Raw genomic sequence first — 16479 nt, forward strand, 5'->3', positions numbered from 1 at the left:
GTTACCAAATATGTCGCGTCACTCCACTATTTGTGGTCATTCACGACATTGCAGTTATTAATATTCTTCTTATATCAATAGTCAAAGAGCATACAGTGAATATAAACTAGATTAAAGGTAGATAAACTTGTAGAATCTATAATACGGATGACCTAGGGCATCAATTGAAAGTAAGAATTATTTAAGTTATTGATATTATCACGTAACGTTAATAATTAAACTAGAATGGATATACCGCTCAAATCACAACCAAAGGTGTCAATGGTGAGCCTTTTGGATGAGACCAAATTCACATTAGGACTGTACGATGGTAATGATTTAGAATACGATGAAAATGAAATAGAATATGAACACGAAAGCAATGACATGGGGTCACAGAGGGGGTCTCGGGATATTGATAGCTCGTCAGGAAACATGGGATCAATTAATGAGGTGATAGCGGACAAAAAGGATAATAATTATAGGTTAAGTAGGCGTCAAAATAAGGCAGATAGCAGTAGAGATGAAATACGGAGCCCATTCGAAGAGAGTAGACGGAGGCTGGGAACTAGGACACACTCTCCGGATTCGGACCATAGTCCTATGAGTCCTAATAATGAATATACTACTGGCTTTAGCGAGTATTTGTCTGGTTTAGAGGATGAATACATTCCGGGCTTGAATTTTGGGGACATGGTTTACAAATGGAACAGGCCATCAGATCAGAATCTTGCAGGTTTGTATGGCGGGGCAGTCTCTACAAGCACATCAACAAGCACTTCGAATACGCCCCTGAGTAGGGATGCATCGTACTTGGATTTGAACAAGTTACATGCTAAGGTCTCGCCCCAACCAATAGCATTGAGAGGTCATTTGAACAGTAATAATAAGCATTCGTTTTCGAAATTGAGTGATTTCATGAAGGCTAGTAGAGTTCCTAAGAATACGAGTAGCACAGCTCCTGCGACTACGAATAAGGATGTTAATAATTCAACTTCCACATTGACTTCGACTGTTGATTCTGACCATAAAAAGAGAAGGTTAAAATCGTCTCAAATAGTTGATCCAAGTACGGGTGATATTAATTATGAATTGATCCTTAGTAGTTTACCACCTAATTTCAATGATTTACCATACTCACAGAGGCGGAAGGTGGTGAAGTCATTTTCAGATTCAATTGACTACTCCCAATTTTCACTTTTTGCTAAGCAATATTTAAATGAAAAAATGCCTTCTAGTGCGGGGAGAACACCAGGAAGTGGCTCGAATAACGGAAGTTTTGCAAGGAGATCTCGTCATAATAGCACCAATACCGTTGCAGGCCGTTTGTTGGCTTTGTCATCTTCATCTTCCTCTGATCTAAAGAAGATGGAAGAAGCGCAACCAAAAAAGAATAACGTGGATGAAAAAGGTGCCATTGTAATGGGATTTAAATTGGGAAAAATTATAGGATTTGGTGCTTGGGGAACAATTAGAGAATGCAGTGGTGAAGGTGGTGTAATTAAAGCTGTGAAAATTGTTAAATCTAGCAGAAATATAGACAGTGTTTCGGCACCCTCGCTTTCACAGAGTAATAGAAATTCTCCAACTCATTCAAGACCCCCTCAGCATAACCCTAAGGTATTAGAAGTCTTCAAGAAAGAAATTAATATATGGAAGCGACTCCAGCATGACAATATTTTACCCTTGATTGACCACTTAGAAACTGATACAGCGATATTTTGTATAACTAATAGAATCTTTGGCGGGACGTTATTCGAACTTGTATCATCATGGGGTATTTATAACTTCGGCATGCAAAACATGACTGGCCCTGTTTCATTCCTGATAGAAAGCCAGAGAATGCGTTTATCACAAACAAAAACGTTTATAAAGCAAATTATTTCTGCTTTAACTTATTTACATGAAGAAATGGGAGTAGTCCACGGTGATTTAAAATTGGAAAACGCATTAGTGGATGACCGTAATAAGGATGATTTAAAAGTGATATTATGTGACTTCGGGATGTCTAGAGTTTACACGTCAAGAGTTAGCAAGAAATCGTCTTTTTTATCTCCGACCCAAAATTCGCCTTCCTCGACTATCAGAAGTAAGTCATCAACTACCGACTTAAGGAAGCCATATTATGGAGGTGATACAAAGAATACGAGGCATTTATTTACGGATGACTCAAAAATAGGCATGGATCATATGTTTAAGCAGCTAGGACCATCATTACAATCAGTAGATTTAACTCCTGAACATTCACACCATACTTTATATCAATTTCACAATAGTAATAAAATAACCGAAGGGAAAATCGATTCGGGGCTTCCACATTCGCATATTGGTTCGCTACCTTACGCATCACCGGAATTGCTATTACCATCCCCACCACCTTTAGGACCGTCGGCCGACATTTGGGCATTGGGGGTGCTAATGTATACAATGTGTACTGGAAAGCTACCATTTCAACACCCATATGAACCAACCTTGAGATCAATCATAACTTCGGGTGACTACAATAAGTCTGACTTGAAAAAAGCATGTCTTTTGCAGTGGGTTCTTGCGGATGATCTGGAAAGTGAAAGTGAAAGTAACAGTAATGCTGATAGTGGAGCAGAGGTGGAGAAATCGGAACGCCTGGAAAAAGCGGGAAAACGTTCCAACTCCATGTTTTCCTCGTCACTAGTCGACAATAAACGGGAACGAGAAATCGATGAATTGCATGATCAATGGCTACAATACAATAAATCTGAATTCAGTTGGCTATTTGATATAATCAAAGGAAGCTTACAAGCAAATATAACAAAACGTTGGGATTTGAATAAGATCTACGACTCCGTGCATATTTGTTAAGCACTTTATTCAGAGAATGAATTATTATTTAATGATGTATATATATGTTCGGGCAACCGATATAGATGTCTGTTTCACCTAAGTATTATAATGTATTATTATTTTTATTATTAATAGTTTCTAGAAGCAAGTGCTGGTTACCTGAAGGGCGTTTACAGAGGCTTTGTAAGCCAGCATTAGTTATTTTGCATAAAAATATCCCGAATAGTGTTGCCCTGCGAGGTGCAACGATATCACATCCATGCACTTAGTATTTTCGGATTAATTAATGTCACCTGACGTGAAGTCTAACGTCAAAAATGACATAACGCATTACTAAAAGTAAGAAATGTCATCGCTATTTGTTCCTAACCTTATTAATTATCGGAAACTTTATTTTACTTACAGCCGAAATACCCGGCATATACGTCAAAAACGTCAAAGGGGATTTCGAATTTTTTTCTTAATGGGTTAGAAATAGTGATAGTGAATTCAAAGGCTCATATATGAACTCTTTTCCTATTGCATAATAAATAGATTTTGTTACAATTAATAAATACAGAGACTACAGCCTTGGTTGTTATTTTGACCATCGGTGTTAACGAATTTTATGCATGCGACCGGAAAAACTAAAGTTTAAAATATGTCATCTCAATATGCATGAAAATCATCTTGAGGTCAGTGAAAAGTTTTCAACAAAATAGAACCGAGGCAACACTTTATTGCTGCAAATGGTCGGAATTCATTGTGAGACTGAGTGTCGGCTTACTTTTTGTAGTCATCCGGTAGAAGGCTTTACTAATACATTGCAGAACAGGTGGCTTTATTTGCTTGTAGCCTTGATAATCATAGTTTGCCTCTGGGCATTTGGAAGCATTACTTGCATGTAACGTTAATACAAAATTTGTTGCATACGTTCTATTACATCATGTATTATTTCGGACGGTAAATGCTTGCAAAACAAACCTCTTCCAGCGTTTGCAGCATTCGACGTTCGTCTCCATTCCCCCAAACTCTCCATCGATATATATAAGGCTGAGGTATGCCGTTGAAAATTAAATTTTTGCTTTTCTTCAAGTATAGATTTTTGGAGTTATAAACATATTCAAAATGGCTTTAAAAATCTTTTCTAGAACCAACACTATGGGGTTAAGGGGTAAACGTCTTAGAGTAATGTTCACTGTGGTGGCTACTCTTGGGTTCTCCTTATTCGGTTACGATCAAGGTTTAATGTCTGGTCTTATTACTGGTGAGCAATTCAATGCTGAATTCCCTCCAACAGCAGGTAAGGATCACTGGGCTTCTGTTAATCAAGGTGCCGTTACCGCCTGTTACGAAATTGGATGTTTGTTTGGTGCTTTATTTGTTTTATTCTATGGTGATAAAACAGGTAGAAGAATTTTAGTTGTTTGCGGTTCTTTGATTATTATTATTGGTACCGTCATTTCTACTGCGGCATTTGGTCCACAATGGGGTTTAGGTCAGTTTGTTGTCGGAAGAGTGGTTACAGGTGTAGGTAATGGTTTGAATACCGCTACAATTCCAGTTTGGCAATCTGAAATGTCTAAAGCCGAAAACAGAGGTCTTTTAGTCAACTTCGAAGGTTCTGTCATTGCAGTGGGTACCTTTGTTGCTTACTGGATCGATTTCGGATTATCTTATGTTGATAGTTCTGTCCAATGGAGATTCCCAGTTGCTTTCCAAGCATTATTTGCAATCTTCTTGTTATTTGGAGCTATTGAAATGCCAGAATCTCCAAGATGGATGTTCGCTCACGATATGAAAGCTGAAGGTATGGAAGTTTTAGCTGCAATGAAAGATATTTCTCCAGATGATGATGAAATCTACGCAGAATATACGTTCATTACTGACTCGATTAAGAGATTCGATAATAACCAAGCCGGATTCAAGGAATTATTCAAAGGTGGTAAAGAGCAATACTTTGCTAGAATGATAATTGGTTCATCTGGTCAATTTTTCCAACAATTTACTGGTTGTAATGCGGCAATTTATTATTCTACCGTGTTATTTGAAGATACTATTCATTTAGAAAGAAGATTGGCTTTGATTTTAGGTGGTGTTTTTGCAACCGTCTATGCCTTATCCACAATTCCTTCGTTCTTCTTGGTTGATACACTTGGTAGAAGAAACTTATTCTTAATTGGTGCAATTGGTCAAGCTATCTCATTTACAATTACATTTGCCTGTTTGATTCCAGAAGATGGAGAAAACACTCAAGATGCCAAAGGTGCTGCTGTTGGTCTTTTCTTGTTTATTGTCTTTTTCGGTTTTACTATCTTACCAATGCCTTGGATTTATCCACCAGAAATCAATCCAATGAAGACAAGAACCGTAGCTTCAGCTGTTTCCACCTGTACTAACTGGTTAACTAATTTCGGGGTTGTTATGTTCACCCCAATTTTCATTGCACAAAGTACCTTTGGATGTTATTTATTCTTTGCGCTTATGAATTATACTTTCATTCCAATTATTTTCTTCTTTTATCCAGAAACTGCCGGTCGTTCCTTAGAAGAGATTGATATCATTTTCGCCAAAGCACATGTTGACAATAGATTACCATTCAGAGTTGCAGCTACTATGCCACGTTTATCTGTCAAAGATATTGAAGAATACAATGTTCAATTAGGTCTTGATGATGACTTCGATAAGGAACAGAATGAATTGCAAGAGAATGCCTCCTCCAATTCAGAAAAATCACCTGATGACACTCCAGAAGGTATCTTAACTCCTAATGCTTAAGCATTACTTGTGAAGTTACTCGCATAATACCATCTTATAATTTAGATATAAATTTACACTAATACAAGACTTAATTTTATACTTTTTATGTTACGTAAATCAGTTAAAACTAATTTGAACTATCTATTTGAATCACAACTTTTCCATTTGCTCGTTGGCTCTGTAATTTTTTAATAGCGTCATAAAAGTTCTCCACTCGGTGAACACTGTCAACAGATACTTGTACTTTTTCTTCTTCAATTAACTGTTTTCCTGTTTCAGCCCACTGTTTCTCCGGATTTACTGCTGCGAATGAAAAATTATAAGAATTCAAGCCCAACATGGATAAAAGCATCCTGAAAATGGCAAAAAGGGTTGGGATAAGAATGCTGAATAAACTAACGTCGGAATATCTATATTTATTATCCCCGGCAATAGTCACGTAATGCGATCCTTCAGACTTTGGCTTCAAGATCTTTGACATAGACGACAATAAATCGTCATTACCACAACAATCCAAAATAAGATCAAACTTTCCCGATCCAGCAGCCTGAATAACGGGTCCGTCAAGTGAACGATATCTCGTGTAGTCTATAGTATTATCTGCACCAAATCCCTTAACGATTGGTGCGGACGACGATGAGCATGTAGCAATGATCTCACTGGCTTTGAAATGGTTTCTACATAATTGAATGCAAAACCTACCAACAGCAGTAGATCCACCCAAAACTAACACTTTGGCATTTGAACCAACTTCGATCCTTCCCTGAGTCATTGTCAATGCCGTACCTAACACTAATGGCCATGCTGCTGCTTCATTCATAGACAAATTTTTAGGAACTGGGACAACCGACAAATCCGAAGTCCAGTCAAGCAAGACATATTCCGAAACAGTACCATTACCAAGAATATGTGTATACATTCCACATACTTTGTCTCCGATACTAAAGTCAGTCTTTTTAGCTGCGACTTCACCAATTGCTACAATGGTTCCTGAATAGTCTCTACCAATTCCTTGTTGACTATTATAATAAGACAACACTTTAAAAGCGGAGTTGTATAATACTAAATCTATCGGATTCAAAGCTGCTGAATGAACCTTCACCAAGATCTTGTTTGGCGGCACATTGTAACTTCCATCTGCTTGTTTGGCCAATGAGATGGATTGTTTGGAAATAGCCATTGGCTTATCATTACTGCTATAAGTAATAGCGTTGAAATTCAATTGATCAGCTTCCAATTCCATTGTATTTATATTTATACTTTTGAACTGTAATATATTCAATATTATAGGGCAAAACTAACTATATATTCGGTCCACAATGTAAATTTTGATCGTTGAATCGCACCAGCTCCTGCTGCATTGGATATAAGATATAGCTACAAAATAAAAATGATGGAGATTATAGAATAATCATATAATATAATATAAAGATAATAGCATAGAAGTATATTGGTTAATCATAAATATAGTTAATATCATAAGTTGCAATTTTTACTCATTCATTTGAACAATAACTTTTCCGTTAGCTCTTTGACTCTCAACTCTCTTAATAGCATCGTAAAAGTTCTCTACAGGATAAACGCTATCAATAGATATCTTCACCTTCTCCTCTTCGATCAATTGTCTACCTAATTCAGCCCATTGCTTTTCGGGCTCCAAAAGGAGCACCGTATAGTTATATGAGCTCAAACCAAGCAAATTCATAAGAATCCTAAACATGATCATAATTGATGGTAAGATTAAACTCAATATACTTGCACCAGAGTAACTTACCTTCGTATCCCCTGCAATAGATACATAATGCGATCCTTTAGATTTGGGTTTCAAGATCTTTGACATAGACGAGAATAAATCGTCATTACCACAACAATCCAAAATAAGATCAAACTTTCCCGATCCAGCAGCCTGAATAACGGGTCCGTCAAGTGAACGATATCTCGTGTAGTCTATAGTATTATCTGCACCAAATCCCTTAACGATTGGTGCGGACGACGATGAGCATGTGGCAATGATCTCACTGGCTTTGAAATGGTTTCTACATAATTGAATGCAAAACCTACCAACAGCAGTAGATCCACCCAAAACTAGCACTTTGGCATTTGAACCAACTTCGATCCTTCCCTGAGTCATTGTCAATGCCGTACCTAACACTAATGGCCATGCTGCTGCTTCATTCATAGACACATTCCTAGGAACTGGGACAACTGCAGAATCCTTTACAGACGTACCATCGAGCAAAATATACTCGGAAACAGTACCCTTACCAAGAATGTGTCTGTAAAATCCACATATATTGTCCCCCACACTAAAGTCCGTCTTTTTAACTGCAACTTCACCGATTGCAACAATAGTTCCTGAATAGTCTCTACCAACCCCCTGTTGACTATTATAGTAAGAAAGTACCTTAGATGCAGATCTGTACAAGATTAAATCTACCGGATTCAAAGCTGCTGAATGAACCTTCACCAAGATCTTGTTTGGCGGCACATTGTAACTTCCATCTGCTTGTTTGACTAATGGGATGGATTGTTCTGTAATAGTCATGGGCTCAGCGTTACTACTATAAGTAACAGCCTTGTAATTTAATTGATCTGCTTTAAAATCCATCGTGTCTCACCTCTTATATAGTTTTCGTAATTGATGTTGAGTAACTATTATATGGCAAATTTGTACTATATTGATCTTAGTAGTTTCTCAAAACTGATTAAGAGCGCATGAGTTTACGTGGTTTAGTTTTCACAAATATATCAACCTTTTACGACACAAGACATATTATATAGAGTGTTAATACGATGCAATTACCAGAAGGATACTCGTTTAGACAATTACAACAAAATGACTACTCAAACAATTATTTAGAAACATTAAAGGTTTTAACTACTGTTGGTGAAATATCACCAGAATTGTTTGCGGATGTCTTCAACAACTGGCAGTCGTTACCGGAGATATATCAGCCACATGTAATAACCAATAATGACGGAACGGTGGTTGCTACAGGAATGTTGTTTATAGAAAGAAAGGTGATTCATGAATGTGGATCGGTCGGTCATATTGAAGATATTGCCGTGGCCAAGTCAGAACAAGGGAAGAAGTTAGGATTTTCTATGATTAGCGGCTTGACCGAAGTGGCAAAGAACAAGGGGTGTTATAAGATTATTTTGGATTGTTCTCCTCATAACGTTAAATTCTATGAAAAGTGTGGATACAAGAACGATGGTGTAGAAATGGTTAAAAGGTTTCCATAAATTGGTACACGATCTGTTGATTATAATATGATGTCTAATATATTAAATTTTTATACAAAAGCGGTATTAGACATAAAGCCATGCCAAATACGTTGTTCACCCATATCAGTTATATTATAAATAAACTAGAACTAAAATTATTTATACCTTTTCCAATGCCTGTAATAATTGTTAGTATGTACTTTTTCACTTCGAAATATTTCGTATACTTACTTCCATAGAAACGATCGAATTCCCTCTTATGACCTATGTTTGTTAGTATTCACCTTGGATCTTTACCACTGGTTATTCGAATGCCCGATTAAAAGCTACTTACAATGGTTCCAATATTTAATTTATCTCCATTCTTCTGTTCTTCCAACGCTTCATCTAATGTTATGTTTAAAAACACCTTATTCGTTAGTACCACTATTTGAATACAGCTTCTTCAATAATAAATACATACATCATACCCTCTTAACGTTCCAGTTACCTTTCTTGATCCATTTAGCTGAATCGATAACTTTTTATCCATATACTACATTAGTTAGTAATTTATTTGCTTCTTGGAGTTGGTGAGTAAATGTCTTCAACATACGTTCTTTAATTCTGGAACCGAAACCATATTTATAAACCTTTAATTCAGATATAAGTATTAGTAGATGAGATGCCCTGAATATATTTAACGATTATTTATCAGTCTCGAAATCTATACCGCGTGATAAGTTAGAGTAAACAACAACAGAAGTATTTACATTAGTGGATGCTAGATGAGTAATATACCTGATATAACGTCATTATCGGACCTCCTCAATACTTCTCCAAGTCAACCTTCGGTAGAAAGTCAGCAAAACAGAAATCCCGATATCTTACTCGACCAAGTTGACCAAAATAGTCATAAACAAATCCACGAGTATACTTCAGATAATTCAAAGCAAAAACTTGAAGATGACGGAGATATAGATAGTGACAATGGCGACATGCAACTACAGTTACCTAAATCTGAACTGCCAGATGATAAAATAGAAGAATTAGAGAAATTGTTAAATCAACAAAGCATAAAGCTAGATTTGTCTAACGAGAGGAATGATTTGATTAAGAAGCGAACGTCGCTCAAAAGTTCTGTCGAGGAATTACGGGTTAAAGTAAAATACTTACAAAATATGAATGAAAAGCAGAGACAAAAAGATCGCCTTGGCAAACTATTAGAACATAACGATAAAAGGTTTATCGAAAGCCAAAAACCTAAACCTGTGGAAGCACCTGCAGACCAAGACGATAACGAATACATATTGAACAACTTACATGTGCTACCATCCAACGATTGGATGAAACGACTCAACATGGCAAAAAAGTTCTATCCATATTTAGAGATCAATGAAGCCCAAAATACAACTGTGTATGATGATAAGAAAAGCACTTTTGTCAGAACTATCAGTTACACAGTCATATCACCATACTTATTTCGCCTACCTATTGAAGTAAGCATAAATTCATCTGATGAGTCTATCATGTCCATATCTATAGCTAATGACAATGTTAAAGAAGGCATTATGACAAATTTTTCATTACTTTCATCATCATTTACTAAAGTCCTAGTTCAGAATTACATACTGAATGGAAAGGTCGATTTAGTAATGTACAGCTTGAATTCATTGTCTATAGCTATACACAAAAGAATTTCCACCCTCTACAAGCTAATAAGAAAATTTCGTCAGTACATAAAATCCGAGAGTTACATTGGCGATCTATTAAAAAAACAAGAGATTGAAGACGATGCTACAATATTTTCTATACTAAAATCGGTGGACAATGTTGAATTTACGATCCCGGTGAATGGTACTTCAAATGATCATTTCACGATCAAATTTCAGTGGGAAATAGTAGTATCGAATTCTGTGAATGCTGAGTGTGCATCTGATCCAAAAATATTTTTAACGAAGGACAGGGATATACAGGCGACAGAAGAAAGGGTTCCGAAATCATCTTGTACCATACAGGGTGCTAATTCACTATTCCTAAGACTATCGAAAGAGTATGGTATTTTTAACGCTGTATGTATATTGTTCAATAATGTTTTTCATATAAGCTCAGGTTGAGCATCACACATGTTATTTAATGTACTTTTAATATATTTTCAAAACTAATCTATATATCATATGCATAGTTAACTTCCTCCTTAAGCAAATCAAATTTAATAAGCTTCTTGATTTGCGTATTATCTTTAAGATTTTGAGTTTCTTGTTCAATAAAATACTTTTGGCAATAGGATATCAAATCAACCAAGAATGAATTTTTTTCATTGAAATGATTAAAGTCGTGAATTTGTAAATAGTCAAAACCTAATTCATCCCCATTAGCATCAGCTGCATTATTGGAACCATTAGCATTGTTTACCATCTCATGTGAATCTTGTTGGGAATTGACATATCTACCTAACTCCCGATATATAAACTCTTCGGATCCATGCACTAAGTCGTAACGAATTGATTCCCATTCCATTCCTAAAAGCCCATTGGAACTAGACTTCTTATATTGGAAAAATTTGTAGAGCCAATCCGTTAACACATCAGTCTTTTTGGAAAATTCAACACCCGTGGCTTTAGAGGAATTTCGAACTTGACGAATAACCGGCTTAGATTTTGTTATAATATTATTATGTGTTGTTATAGAGACTGTACTTTCGGGAGTTAAAGGAATATCTTTTGAACCAGCATATAAATCGACAATAGAAGAAAGGCCTTCGATAGGAAACGAAAGATGCTCGTAATTTGGTAGTGGAACCTCTTCAAAAGTTCCTGTTGATCCATTCCCTTCAGTATTACTGCTCAAGTTTCCATTTCCGGAATTATTGTTCGCTTCATCTTTTGTTTCTACTATCTGCTCACTTTCAGGATCATTGGAATTAGACACCTCTGCTGACGACGTTATCACGTTTTTTGTTAAAGGTGAAGAAATAACGGTGTTATGCATAGCTGGATTTCTCTTACCTTTCCTCTTACGTGCTTTCGCATCGTCCACTGGCAATGGCCTTTTACCCGAAGGCAGTGTAGCTTGCTCCAATGATGTATCTATCGATTCATCAAACGTATTATCTTCAGTATCAATAACTTCTTTCTCTTTCTTCGACTTGTTGCCACGTTTCGGATTATTATTGTGTTCTTCGTCAGCCAAATATCTTAGTCTTGTTTTATACATCTTTTCAGAATATTCAATCTCAAAATCTGTATCTTTATCAAATTCATCAACTTCATTATCTGGTATTAACTCTATTGGTGGGATTTCCTTTGGGTTAAATGGATTTAATTCTAGTTCATTTTCAGTAAAGCTAGTTTCCAAATAGGTATAAACTAGCCAAAGAAATCTCCTAGCACGATTCTTAGGTTGAATATGAGAATTTAAAAAAAATTCCATAAAATTATTACTGTCGTTGTATTCATTAGAATTATCGTGATGGAATTTAATTGCTTTCACGTTATTACTTAAAAAAAACAATAACTGCACAAGATTTGTATTTGGTTTATCCGCTGGAGGATTTTCAAGAATATCATCCAAAGACTTCAATTCTTCATGAACATCCGTTACTGCTTTAAGTATAGATTTTAATCTAGGAGTATCTTGCAAAGGTTTGGATCCCCCATACACCGGGTCTGCTTGTAAGGAAGGGATTGAATGGTACGTTCTCAACGTAGACCTCATTTCAGGAACAAAGTTCACTGTTGTATTCATACGACCAGCGTTAACTAACAAACAGACCTTACCAACAGATTTACCCATTTCAACATCTTTCAATAATCTTTCTTTTAAGATCTTCGAACATTTTCCAGATTCGGCTAACGTCCTTATATAAAGTTCCGAAAATGTAATTCTAGGTTCGTTGTTGGCAGATGGTATGTCACAAAATGGGAAATAATTAGTAAATGCTTTAGTTTCATCATCAAACAATTCTTGGAGGAAGTCGTATTGAATATCACGACGCCAAAATGGTTCTCCATCTGATTTTTTTAAGTGCCGAAATCCCTTTGATGCAGATGACGCACTTGTCTTCTTTGCTTTGCCGGATTTCTTCTCTCCCTTTTCCTTCGGCAAGAAATCACCTTCCACTTCTGATGAATTAGCAGCTGTAAAATCATGATCATTATCATGTTCCGCGTCTGTTTCCGTTTCGCCCTCTTCTGTATTTACTATACTTGAAGGAGTGCTCCCAGGCCCCATTAAGTTTTCAATAGAAAATGCTTTCCGCGTTGGAGATTCAACGACTTCATTGACGCTAGCACCTTTAGAATTTGTATCGTTCTCATTCTCTGGATTTGTCACAGATGTTTCCTTAGTCGATTGACTAACAAATGTATCGTGTATCGGGTCGTAATTCATTGATGTATGTAGTGATACTTTGACAGAAAAACGGAAAAAGAAAGCTACCATTTTATTTGATAAATTTCAAAATTCAGTCGGACTCTTAAACGTGTAACGTCAAATTGCGAGTATCACCAACTTTCTAAATTCCAGTATCAATTGGTTCCTATTTTATATTCATACTTTTAAATAAAAAACTAAATAAACCATAATTATTGCATTGGAAGATGTCACTACCCTCTTCATGGAGGCAATTTCAATTATTTGATGTTACGCCAATAAAAGATCCCAATTATGGAAGTGAAGATTCATTATACTCCGATCATTCTTTATCAGCTATTACTTCTACAGCATCATATCTAGTCATTGCTACTAAAAATTCTTTCATAAAAGTTATTTCTAAAGAGTTTACGTTATTGAAAACATTTATTGCATATGATCTTGATTACAGAATAGGGTATATGAAATCATTGCCTGGTTCCAATTTACTTGTAACTTTAGCAGAGAGACAGGGATCGCCATCTATTTTGAAGTTGTGGGACTTGAACAAACTTCTTCAGCTTTCTGATGAAAATAACGATGAAGGAGATTCCCTAAAGCACAAGTATCACACACAGGTTAATATCCATAATGGAGATAATTCGTTTCCCATAAGTTGTTTTCAATTCAATGATGATTTGACTTGTGTGGGGATAGGTTATACTAACGGTAAAGTGCTACTCATCCGAGGAGATTTAATTAGAGATAGGGGCTCTAAACAACGACTAATTTATGAAACCAATGATCCGATTACTGGTATACAATTCAATAAATACGAAGACATACTATACATTACTACCACTTCTAAGGTTTTGACGGTACTAACTACGGGCAGAAATCATGGAAAGCCAAATAGGTTGCTTTCCAAGAGAACTGGCGTCGATTTGAATTGCTCTGACATAGATGTCAAGTCGCAACAATTGATTGTGGGTACAAAGGATTCAATAAGATATTACAGTCATTTAAGTAAAAGTGATACTTTGGCCTTTGAAATACCAAAGAAAAGCATATTCAAGTACAAGAAGAATTATTTGCTAATTGTTTCACCAATCGAAGAGCAGACTAAGAGTAGCACATCGGATGCAAAAAATAAAACTATCACTAAAATTTTGATAATAGATTTATACAACAAGCATATATTCTTCAGTCTCACCATTCCAAATAATACTATTGACTACATCTTTACGATGTGGGATGACCTTTATATGTTAAGCAATGATGGGGTCTTGTACAAACTACATGAAAGACCTATTAACCAACAGATAGAATTAATTCTCCAGCGTTCTTTGTTCAACATTGCATATGATTTGGCGACTCAAGCAAACTTGTCTAATGATATGCTTCTTAAAATTCAAGTATTACATGGTGACCATTTGTATGATAAGTCGGAATTTGAAGAGTCAATCGATGCTTATATTAAATGTTTAACGCTATATGAAAAAAATGATTCATTGGATGGGAAGAAAGGTGATGATAATATAGACGACTTCATTATGACTGTTATTACCAAATTTAAAGATGTATCCAATATTAATAGCTTGATCAAGTTCTTATATAAATTATATGACTTGAAAATTGCTAATAACGATCATCTCACTTTATTGTTGTGCTGTTATTGTAAAATGAAAATGATAACAGATCTTGATACATTCATTGAAGACTTTGATTTGTCTGAAAATACCTCTAATAAAAAGGAACTGTCTAAAGTAAACTTGCAAGAGCTCAACTTTCAGCTTATCATAAACTTGTTTAAAGAATGTGGATATTTTACGCAAGCAATTAAATTGTTGCATAAATTAAACCAGCCAAGCCATATAGTTGGTATCCAGCTAAGTGATATGCATCAGCCAAAACAATGTTTGGAGTACATGAAAAGTTTATCTATTGACGAGTTGTTGTTAATCCTAATTGACCATTCCAAATCTTTATTAGATAGTCTACCAATTGAGACAACTGAATTATTAATTAATGTTTTTACTGGGAAATATGCTCCTCAGGAACAACCCGCTGGACCAGTTAATTCAAAGAGAGTCCCGGACATCCTGGCAAACAATAATAATGATGAAATGGCATTTCCATTAAACAGTTATAAGGCATTCCTTGCTTATATAGCAGGTTCTTCTTCGGATAAAGTGGATTCAGAAGAGTCGACTTTTTCAACTAATTTGCATTCAGAACCAACTTATTCACCGCCTAAACCTAGTTTGATTTTTCCTTCCTACATCAATAATCCAAACGAGTTTGTTATTTTTTTGGAAGCATGCATTGAAACTTTTGAAAGATATCAAGGTAATATCAATGATAAAAAAGATTTATTAATAACTTTACTAGAAATGTATCTTTCATTATCCAAGTCAACACCAGAGAACGAGAAAAATTCGTGGCTTTCTAAAGCAAAAGAATTAGTCGAGGCTTATTCTTCTTTATTAAACAAGTCTTCATTATTGCTTATATCTCACATATACGATTTTAAAGATGGTGAGATTGCTGCAAAACAACAATCAGGATTCGAGGAAAGTTTATTTAGAACATCGCAATCATCTGGCGACATAGATGGTTGTTTCGAAATAATGCATAAATATGGGGAAGGTAAACCTGAGTTATACAAGCAAATGTTGAAGTTTATTGTTTCAAAAGAAGAGGTATTTAATAAAGTTGATGCAAAGGATTTCAAGTCCATTTTAGGCCGCATAAAATCTTTGAAGCTAGCCACACCTTTGGAAGTAATACAAATTCTAAGTGCTACTGAATTCGCAACTATAGGATTGATAAAAGACTACTTAATCGAATACATTGATACTCAAAAACAAGAAATTTCCAATAATGTTAAATTAATTCAATCGTACGAGAAAGATTCGACTAAAAATACACATAAACTAACAGAGTTGACCTCTAAACCATTTGTCATTCAAAATAACAAATGCTCTTCTTGCAAGATGAAATTAGATTTCCCAATTGTCCATTTTAAGTGCAAGCATTCATATCATCAACGTTGCTTAGATGAAAATAAGTTTATTTCTTCTGGCACTGAATTGGATGGTCTTGACGTCATGACTCGTTGCTGTCCCTTATGTATCAATGATCTTGAACTGGCACATTCGGCCAGAGCTGATCAATTACGAACAAAAGACGATATTGAATTATTTGAGCAATCTTTGAATGAAGCACCTGACCGTTTTAAAGTTATCACTAATTATTTAGGTAAGGGTGTCATGGAAAATGGCCCGACCACCTTGTTAGAAACAGATTAATATGTGAAACATTGAAATTAGGCTTCGTTCCTCGGCAATAAAATTTTGACTGCGAAATTGATAACTTCAA

General features: G+C 35.6%; 8 protein-coding genes across 8 annotated transcripts; 5 read left to right on the forward strand and 3 right to left on the reverse strand. All coding sequences in view use genetic code 12, as the record gives it.

Annotated features, from left to right (window-relative positions):
* Nucleotides 1-225: 225 nt before the first annotated feature.
* Nucleotides 226-2817, forward strand: DEHA2B05038g (DEHA2B05038p; the record flags this gene model as incomplete). Its single annotated transcript, XM_457181.1, has 1 exon — nucleotides 226-2817. The coding sequence occupies one exon, from the start codon at nucleotides 226-228 to the stop codon at nucleotides 2815-2817; it is 2592 nt and encodes an 863-aa protein (XP_457181.2).
* Nucleotides 2818-3906: 1089 nt separating this feature from the next.
* DEHA2B05060g (DEHA2B05060p) lies at nucleotides 3907-5556 on the forward strand (the record flags this gene model as incomplete). The annotated part of the gene is made up of 1 exon (XM_457182.1): nucleotides 3907-5556. One exon carries the CDS (start codon nucleotides 3907-3909, stop codon nucleotides 5554-5556), a length of 1650 nt encoding a protein of 549 aa, XP_457182.1.
* A 109-nt stretch (nucleotides 5557-5665) lies between these two features.
* DEHA2B05082g (DEHA2B05082p) lies at nucleotides 5666-6781 on the reverse strand (the record flags this gene model as incomplete). The annotated part of the gene is made up of 1 exon (XM_457183.1): nucleotides 5666-6781. One exon carries the CDS (start codon nucleotides 6779-6781, stop codon nucleotides 5666-5668), a length of 1116 nt encoding a protein of 371 aa, XP_457183.1.
* Nucleotides 6782-7030: 249 nt separating this feature from the next.
* On the reverse strand, nucleotides 7031-8146 carry DEHA2B05104g (DEHA2B05104p; the record flags this gene model as incomplete). Its single annotated transcript, XM_457184.1, has 1 exon — nucleotides 7031-8146. The coding sequence occupies one exon, from the start codon at nucleotides 8144-8146 to the stop codon at nucleotides 7031-7033; it is 1116 nt and encodes a 371-aa protein (XP_457184.1).
* A 185-nt stretch (nucleotides 8147-8331) lies between these two features.
* DEHA2B05126g (DEHA2B05126p) lies at nucleotides 8332-8784 on the forward strand (the record flags this gene model as incomplete). Its single annotated transcript, XM_457185.1, has 1 exon — nucleotides 8332-8784. One exon carries the CDS (start codon nucleotides 8332-8334, stop codon nucleotides 8782-8784), a length of 453 nt encoding a protein of 150 aa, XP_457185.1.
* Nucleotides 8785-9743: 959 nt separating this feature from the next.
* Nucleotides 9744-10862, forward strand: DEHA2B05148g (DEHA2B05148p; the record flags this gene model as incomplete). The annotated part of the gene is made up of 1 exon (XM_002770035.1): nucleotides 9744-10862. One exon carries the CDS (start codon nucleotides 9744-9746, stop codon nucleotides 10860-10862), a length of 1119 nt encoding a protein of 372 aa, XP_002770081.1.
* A 49-nt stretch (nucleotides 10863-10911) lies between these two features.
* On the reverse strand, nucleotides 10912-13137 carry DEHA2B05170g (DEHA2B05170p; the record flags this gene model as incomplete). Its single annotated transcript, XM_002770036.1, has 1 exon — nucleotides 10912-13137. One exon carries the CDS (start codon nucleotides 13135-13137, stop codon nucleotides 10912-10914), a length of 2226 nt encoding a protein of 741 aa, XP_002770082.1.
* A 209-nt stretch (nucleotides 13138-13346) lies between these two features.
* DEHA2B05192g (DEHA2B05192p) lies at nucleotides 13347-16409 on the forward strand (the record flags this gene model as incomplete). The annotated part of the gene is made up of 1 exon (XM_457188.1): nucleotides 13347-16409. One exon carries the CDS (start codon nucleotides 13347-13349, stop codon nucleotides 16407-16409), a length of 3063 nt encoding a protein of 1020 aa, XP_457188.2.
* Nucleotides 16410-16479: the final 70 nt, after the last annotated feature.

Source organism: Debaryomyces hansenii (assembly GCF_000006445.2).
Source record: "Debaryomyces hansenii CBS767 chromosome B complete sequence".
NCBI classification, from domain to species: domain Eukaryota; kingdom Fungi; phylum Ascomycota; class Pichiomycetes; order Serinales; family Debaryomycetaceae; genus Debaryomyces; species Debaryomyces hansenii.